The following is an 8,148-nucleotide window of genomic DNA, read 5'->3' as shown; positions in this document are numbered from 1 at the left end:
CATGTTGCTTTAATACTGTCAATCACTGTATTTAGCTTTTCTTAGGTTCGCTGTAGGTATTTATCCAGACTACTGTCTTGAAAATGGAATAAAGTCTATAAATATATAGAACATGCTTAAATAAAGCATGTCTTGTCCATGTTCCCCACTGACAGCTTGTAACCATTTTTCCAATTATTTTCCATAAATCACATTGACCACTGCTCATTTAATAACAAGCAACCAGCAAATCAGTAGCCAGACCCCAGAGCATGGCAGAGCCAACAACGTTGTCCTTCAGGTAAGAGGCGTTTACTTTGGGACAAATTGGGACAAAATGAATCTGGTACTGCTGGTTATTACACTTTTAGTGAGTAATTTATGGTGAAAACAACTCTGAAGTATCAACACTGTACTCTAACCCTGAAGTCTTAACTCTGGAGAATTTGCTTTGTGTCCTGAAACAGCAGGACTCATCAAACTCATCAGTTTGTTTGGAACAGTGAGCTCATATAGTGTCAACGTACAGAACTTCATTGTAACAATTTCAGGTCCTGTTGAATCAGGAATTTCTCTCCAATTTCAACATTGGAATTGGATCGAAATTGCGATTTGTTAAAGTAGCTAAATTAAAAGCTATATAAATAGCCAGTGGTTCTGCGGTAAGGACTAAAGTTGCTGTCTGGCTACGAAGGCAGATCATCCCACATCAAGTTTGCTGATTAAATGTCTTTTTTGAACCATTGTTTGAATTTTCTTAACATGTATGCTTTGTTTTGTCTTTTCTTCAGCTTGCAAATCTGCATCGTGTCGTCATCTGCACCATGAAGTTGTTATCTGTGTTCCTCCTCCTTTTCTCCATAATGGAGAAATGCTCACTGGCACATGGTGACGGTGAGTACTCATTAAATATAAATAAATCATAATGTGACAAACATACGAAATCATGTTTAAAAGATCTAAAGCCCCAGATGATGGCTCTCCTGGTGACGGTCAGTGAATGTTTTTATTTCCTCTGCATTAGAGTTCAAAATGCAAACTCAAAAATAGATCTTCTTGTATCATTTGTACTCCTTCTCCAGATTATTTAGCTTATTATCTTAACATGTCAACACTGTACTTTTCAAAGTACACACTGAGTTATTTCTCATCAATGTGAGAGTTATTTTGTAGAATAAATTTAACGTTACATCATTTTGATGTTGTAGCTTGTCACAAATAACAGGCTTGCTATAACACTCATGCCAGCTACCCCATTTTATCTGAACTCTGCATTTGCTTGTCAGAAAAAGCTAATTTGCTCCAGAGATCTGTTGAGTGTCCCTCTGGCTGGACTGCAATCAACGATCGCTGTTTCCGCTACGCTGGCAAAACCAAGACTTCTCTTCCAGCTGAAGTGATTTCAGACAACAATGTTCTCTTCATTCTTTTGCTGTCTTTTATTTTACAGTTCTTAATTGTGAAAGTCCAGCTAATCTTTCAGCACATCATTATGTTTTTATCTGTAGGAGGCAAACCTTGCATCAGTTCACAGCAAAAGCGATTATGAACAGATTCAGAAACTGGTATTAACCCTATGTAGTCGCTGCCCGCCGCGCGGCATACAAGCATGTGACGCAATTATAAGGCTTCGTAATAACATTGACGCATACCGAGTTTTCATTTCAACTCTGTTGGACAGGACGCACTTCAAACTTTATAAAAGTGGTGTTTTTATATTGGTTTTGTGGTTATTTACTTCAAAATAAAGCCAGAAATAAGATTGATAATTTCCGCCTTATTTTGTGGGGTCTAAATGTACCACATTTCGAAACGACCAATGAAAATGTGTTGATGGTCTGTTGCTAGGTAGAACGGAGACACGCAGAGAGAGACGGGGGAGGAGGGGGGGGAGGACTTGGATATGGCAAGAGACTAGGGCGCAGCCATGCTGTGGATTTTACTAGGTTTTTTTAGACTATAAGTGTGTTGTTAGAGTTCGTGGTGTGTGCAGTGTTAGTAGTAGTTTTGCTAGCTATCGCTACATGGCTTCATAGCGAGCGCTGACGCACTGACAAGAGAGACTGCGCCCAGGATGGCCATTTAGACCTCGTCTTCAAAGGGTTAAAGGCAACTGGTCTCAACACTGCAGCATGGATCGGAGGCTCCAATACACTGCAGGTATTGTTACCAGTACACTTTGGTTGTTAAGTATTTTGTGAAACATTGAATAAAACATGTCATCTGCTGTATCCAGTCAAGGGCTTTTAAGTGGAACGATGGAACCCCTATGACCTACACAAACTGATGTATTAAACAGCCTAATGGACTTGGCCATCGGTTCTGCATTCAGATGAACACTACATGTAAAAGAAAATTTCACACAATCTGTTTTTTTGTTGTTGTTGTTGCTAAAAGGACTCATGGGTGAAAAGCTTATTTATCGTGCATGTTAACTTCTTAGTTGACCTATATTTACATTTACTGCACTGACAGGAGGTGATATTTTTGTGGTACAAAGTTTTATTTGATCAACTTTTCAAAAATATTTTATGACAAAGTGTAGGCTGCTTAGTGATTTTTCTGATGTGATGTTTGATTTGTTTTCTTGCTCCTAGTTGACAAGTGCTGGGATGACGTGAGCTGTCCTCTTAGGATGCCGTTTGTCTGCGTCAAGAAAAACTCGCCACCCAAAGGAGCTGCGGCTTCAAACAGATACAGTGGAGGATGACTGCTGTGGTGGAAAATTACTACAAGTTAACATCTGCTGATCATGTCATATTAAATGTTTGTTAACTCTCAGCAAATGAAGCTATTTGGGCAACATGTACACAGTTGAAAGTTGTTTCCCACAGCTGCATGAGAACCAGACTGTCTTACCCATTTGTTTTGAATTCCTTATCCTTGGTATAAAACTCATGTGTTGACTCTGCCTGGCAGAGCTTTTCATCCAGATCTGCTTCATGATTGATTGTCCTATGAGCTCTCCGAGTTGTGCACCATTCATAAAAAAACCTGATTGAGTGATTTCACCTGAACATCCATTTTCTGTGCACCCTTGTCCCTAGTGGGGTCAGGAGGGTTGCTGGTGCCTATCTCCAGCTATTTTACCTGAACAGTGCTTGGTAATCATTTTTCTCCACAACACTGCTCCATGTTTTATTTTTCCTGCAAAATAAAACACTAAATAAAGATTGTGATATGAGAAACTCTTCCTGTTTTTCATTTCACCTCCTTGTAGCTTGAAGTCACGCTACTTGAATCAAATGTTGCAACAACCTTTATTTCCTTGAATAAGTTGCTAAGTTGGGTGTTTTCTCTGAAATGTGTTGAGCACAAATTAGCTAAAATACAAAGCTTTTGGCCCATGTTGGCACGAACATCATCCAACCTCACATACTGAAAATCCCCCAAACTCAGGCAAGACATTCCAGACGAGGAATGGCCCAAGACGGTTTCAAGCCAGATGTTTTCTTTGGTATGATGGTGGAAAGAGTTTGTCCTGCAACTGAGCCCTCTTGTTCTGCGGGGACACATCCGGTGGGATTTATTCATAATAACAGGACTTCTGCTGTTTGGAGCTTGCGGATTCCTGGCTTATTGACGAATTTGTGACGGACTTGGCCGAACTAGCAAACACTCAGACTGTCGGTGTGGACAGAGACGCAAGTTGGATGTGAGTCTTTCTGAGACTCTCAGACCTGCTGAGGACTCAAAAACTCATTAAGGGAATGGAATCGATCTTGGAGAAGTTGCTAGTTTCGGCTCAGTGGAACGACCAAACTAATTTGGATAATTGGGAACTGAGATGTATCGGAGAGACTTTAGGGAAAATTGAAATTCATAATCTATCCGACCTAAGACATTCTGTATCTGAATTGGCTTTCCCCGTGTGGCCTTGGAAGGGCAGCATATTTCCAATCTCCTTTAAGATATGTAAACATCACACTCCTTCCCACCTCACTCCCCGCCCCCGGCTCAGGATCAGTACATAACGAAATAATCACAGCGATGGAGGACACACACCAATGAGGTAGATATATAGAATTTTATTTCAAGCCTGGGCTTGAGTATAAACTACTGAGATTATTATTTTTGTTGGGTCATTCATTTGAAGACTTTTTCTGATTTTTGTTGTTTTTGAATAAAGTTACGAACGTTTGAGTCAGAGGAGGACCTGCTGGTCTCAGCCTCCTGGAGTCGTTCAGTTAATCCCGAGATCGACTCAAAATCTTCCGCGATAGACGTATTGCAGCACTGCTCTAGCAAAGCACAAACAGTTCAGAAACAATATGAAATGGGAAAAAGCTATTTATTAACTGATTAAGCCGTGTTAATAAATAGCTTGTTCTTGAAATAATAGATTGTTTTTGAAAAACTAATCAGTCATGGCTGAGTGGTTGGCGCACTCACGGCTGCACAGCGAACTCATTGACTTTTTACATCAGAAACCTGCTCCTCTCTCTTGCAGGTACTGCATACCCCCGCTAAATCTTTTAGGGGTACTACTATTAGAAACCAGAGATACTTAAGTACTCACTATTTAGATACAGAGACCAGAAGCCCAGAGGAAACTTCTGGATCAACATTGTTAGACTATTTTTCAGACTCCTGTTCTCCCAACCCAGAAATGGAATTAGACCAGAGGAAACTTAGAAACCCTGAACAGTAGCATCTAGTTTACATACTTTAGATTAACATTAGATTCTCTTTCTTCTTTTGCTCTTTCCTTTGGTTTGTTATTTTGTTTGCGTTTCCTTTTAATTCATATAAAGCACTGTGAATTGCCTTTTTGCTGAAAATGTGCTATATAAATAAAATTACCTTACCTTATATTAGAATGGGAGAGTGGCAAAGGAAGAATTTATTTCATTCATTTGGCACGGTTTGCTTTCACATTGTGTTTTTGGCAAGCGTACTGTAATTTGTAAACAAGGCCACACCGGTGATGATCAATGCTTCCAATGGACAGAAATGAAGTGAGACAAAGCACTAAAACCTCCAGATGTCTGGAAATTACAATGCATTAGATGCTCACGATCAGAGCTATACGTTCTCTCCTGTTTGATAAATGCACCTTTGTGATTGCTAATTACACTCCTCAGTGTTTTGGAAGAAATGTGAAGCTATATTTGCACTTTATTTATGTGGTAAAAAAATTAAACATACTGACCAGTGGCAGGTTCAGAAATGATCGGCCTTTTGGAAAATCTCCCAAACCTTTTGTCTGATCTGCTCCTGATGCAGAGTCTCATACCTGAGCTGCTGAAGCTTGGAGCTCCTTCAGCCTGGTCATGTTGTCCTGGTTTCCTCTCTCACTAGTCTCTTTCTTCCACAGTCACTCAGTCTGAGGACGACCTGAGACGAGGCAAACGGCTGTTTACTGTGTTCAATATAAACAGTTTATCTGTTTATGCTTTCTAAATAGAAATGTTAAGGTAAAGATAACTGGATGATTTGAACTCTGAACTTTCACAAAGTGTAATTGAAAACAAAAACCACCACCCAGCCTTGAGAAACCGATTGCATAGACTTAGTCACAACTTTAAGTTCCTGTTGAACTAGATGTGAACTATCAGGTCATTTCTACCCTTATAATTTCCTCATTTTGTGGATGTAACAAGACTAAAAGCTCTATAAATATCCAGTGATTCTGCAGTAAGGACTGAAGGTGCTGGCTGGATAAGAAGACGGATCATTCTGCATCAGGTTTGCTGATCAAATTTCTTATTGTCTTAGTGCCAATGTGAGTTTTTCTTAACATGTATGCTTTATTTTAACTTTTCTTCAGCTTGCAAATTTGCATCTTATCATCTGCACCATGAAGTTGTTGACTGTGTTCCTCCTGGTTTCCTCTGTGGTCGTTCAGGCCAGTGAGTATTAAATAAATTAACAAAGTACACACTGAGTCATATCTTGTCAATGTGGGCATTATGTTTTAGAATAAATGTATTGTTGCATCATTTTGATGTTATAATTTGTCACAAAATAAAGTTATTATCAAACTCATGCCACATAAGCCATTTAACCTGCGTTTGTTTTTCATCAGCACATTTTGGCTCGATCCAGACATCCATCACCTGTCCTTCTGGCTGGACTCCGATCAACAGTCGCTGCTTTCTCTATGTTCCCAATGACATGACTTGGGCGAATGCAGAGGTGATTTCCAACAACATTGTGCTCTTATTTCCTGCAGCTCTGCTTTATTTCACAGTGAGAAATAAAACAGACTTCATTTAGTTGTTGTGTGTTTATCTGTAGAAAAACTGTCTGTCCAAGGGGGCAAACCTTGCATCAGTTCACAACGCGGACGAGTACCATCAGGTTCAGAATCTGATAGCTGCAGCAGGTCACAGGTCCAAACTAGCATGGATTGGAGGCACTGATGGACAGCAGGTAGTTTTACCAGTACAATTTACTTCTCAAGTATTTTATAAAACATTGAATGAAATGCGTCATCTGCTGAACTTTGTCTTGCAGGAGAAGACTTGGTTTTGGAGCGATGGAAGCCCGATGATCTACACAAACTGGTGTTACCGACAGCCTGATAATGGATTAGGCACACAGCACTGCCTACAGATGAACTATACAAGTAAAGAAATATCACACAAGTCTGTTTCATAATCATAATAATTTTGGTAGTTGTATCCAACTTAAAACAAGACAAGTTTGGTCAGATTTACCTTATTCTGTGTATACAAATATCTAGTTCAACTGTACAATTCATCGGCCACCTCAGGATTTTCTTTATGTGACGTTTGACTGATATTTGATATTTGTTGTGTTGCTCCTAGATGAAAAGTGCTGGGATGACTGCTGGTGTCATTACCGTCGACCTTCTGTCTGCTCCAAGAAGGCCTGAAAAAAAGGTTCCCAAAGAGGCCTGATGTGTAAAACAGAACCAGTGGAGGATGAATGCTAGGAGTTTCTGTTTACCTGCCATTTTGCACCTTCATAGAAAACCCAAAAGATATTTCTGCTTCTTCACTTCATATCATTTCTGTCTTTAATGCAACCTAAAGAATGAAGCGACAAGCAAACAGCAGCTGGATTGTCTCTCTGTAATAAGATCAGACTGAATGAGTTATAATAAAAGATCATCTAAGCAAAACTTTCTTCTATTCTTTGGTCTAGCAAAAAATAAAACTTTGAGCAATCAAGACAAGACAATGTGTGGTTTATTCTGTCTTTGTGTTGTTCTGTTTTCCCAAATTATTTTTAACACTATTATATGCTAGTTATTACAATATAAATATCACATTATAACAAGTTTTAGTCAAACCTGAGGTTCTTTCCTCATAAAAGCAAAGAAAAGTTACTTTCTATGATGTGGTGATGTATTTTCGTCTTTACTTTGTGCTGGGACTGCTCTCATCAAAGGTTTGAAGTTATTTCCTCAGGATTTCATATTAATGGAGTTATAAATGTACACTCTAAGAAATAATCCTGTAAATTTACAGTCAAATACTGGCAGCTATAGACGCCAGAAGTTTAATGTAAATGCACAGTAGCTGTACCGTAATTAATCCTGACAGTAGATTACAGTCAATGCAAGTACGGTATAGATACTGTGAAAGAACGGTAAACTTCTGGCGTCTATAGCCGCCAGTAGTTTACCGTTTTTTCGAAAGAACGGTAAAATACTGGCGTCTGCCCCAGCAGAACTAAAATACTACGATGGTCGACAGGTGCAAATGCGCAGCAAACACGAGAAAAACAAATATAACTAAGGCGCAAACAAAAAAAGATGCAAAAATATACATAAAAACAAGTGTTCCAGACCACTAGAGCTTTGTGTCTGAGTTCAGGGTCTGCATTTTTTCAAGCTTATTCTTTCGTGGGCTTGAGAAACGATCCGGTCTACGGAAGAGGGGTCCTGCGAAGGAAGAGAGCATTACAGAGAGAAGCTGTATCCTTCAGCTAGCTGCCTAGCCTCCACCTCGGCGTTATGTAGCATAGCAACCTTGACACATGATTTAAACAATGTTTGTAGGCGAGAATGTAGATGTATAAATCTAACATTTCTGCTCGGTTCATCTGTGCATCACCTAATTGCAATATCTGTCCGACGTTTTCGGAGACGTCTGCTCCCGTTGTATCAACACCCAGCTCCCCTCGCCTGCTGCCAGCTGGTCCAGATTTAGTATACCACGGGAGAACACCCGACTCGTTTGGGCTTTCCCAAATGAC

General features: G+C 39.7%; 2 protein-coding genes and 1 long non-coding RNA gene across 8 annotated transcripts in view; all 3 read left to right on the top strand.

Moving 5' to 3' along the window:
* Positions 1-8,148, top strand: part of LOC106939696 (ladderlectin-like) — a 30,960-nt gene that overhangs the window by 3,628 nt on the left and 19,184 nt on the right. Inside the window, exon 1 of one of the 3 annotated variants that reach the window (XM_015022199.1) lies at positions 708-873. The exons of the other annotated variants lie outside the window; for them this stretch is intronic. Within the exon in view, the coding sequence (XP_014877685.1) occupies positions 804-873 (70 nt within the window). The 5' untranslated portion in view covers positions 708-803. Of the gene's footprint in view, positions 1-707; positions 874-8,148 lie in introns of those variants that run through there. 3 annotated transcript variants of the gene reach the window in all.
* Positions 2,082-3,167, top strand: LOC106939699 (uncharacterized). Its single transcript, XR_001422894.1, has 3 exons — positions 2,082-2,139; positions 2,216-2,324; positions 2,577-3,167. It is a non-coding gene; the product is annotated as an uncharacterized LOC106939699 (long non-coding RNA).
* Positions 5,405-7,120, top strand: LOC106939697 (ladderlectin-like). Of its 4 annotated transcripts, XM_015022202.1 has the most exons (7): positions 5,405-5,667; positions 5,750-5,834; positions 6,008-6,117; positions 6,220-6,354; positions 6,439-6,550; positions 6,753-6,863; positions 6,969-7,120. In XM_015022202.1, exons 2-6 carry the CDS (start codon positions 5,780-5,782, stop codon positions 6,818-6,820), a joined length of 480 nt encoding a protein of 159 aa, XP_014877688.1. In that variant the 5' UTR covers positions 5,405-5,667; positions 5,750-5,779; the 3' UTR covers positions 6,821-6,863; positions 6,969-7,120. The 4 variants fall into 4 exon arrangements, with proteins under 4 accessions (XP_014877688.1, XP_014877687.1, XP_014877690.1 ...); XM_015022201.1 differs by having other exon boundaries at positions 6,753-7,120; XM_015022204.1 differs by having other exon boundaries at positions 5,406-5,667; positions 5,750-5,827; positions 6,028-6,117; positions 6,753-7,120.

Source organism: Poecilia latipinna, unplaced genomic scaffold, assembly GCF_001443285.1.
Source record: "Poecilia latipinna isolate Pla-1442-1.1 unplaced genomic scaffold, P_latipinna-1.0 Scaffold2954, whole genome shotgun sequence".
NCBI lineage: Eukaryota > Metazoa > Chordata > Actinopteri > Cyprinodontiformes > Poeciliidae > Poecilia > Poecilia latipinna.
Note: the sequence above shows the minus strand (reverse complement) of the source record. Positions and strands in the feature narration are given on the sequence as shown.

Bases quoted from the DNA above. Each gene is read 5' to 3' on its own strand.
- LOC106939697 (XM_015022202.1), top strand. From the start codon at position 5,780: ATGAAGTTGTTGACTGTGTTCCTCCTGGTTTCCTCTGTGGTCGTTCAG. The intron at 5,835-6,007 runs AGTATTAAATAA...GTTTTTCATCAG, and splicing joins TGTGGTCGTTCAGGCCAGTG to CACATTTTGGCTCGATCCAG. The intron at 6,355-6,438 runs GTAGTTTTACCA...TTTGTCTTGCAG, and splicing joins GAGGCACTGATGGACAGCAG to GAGAAGACTTGGTTTTGGAG.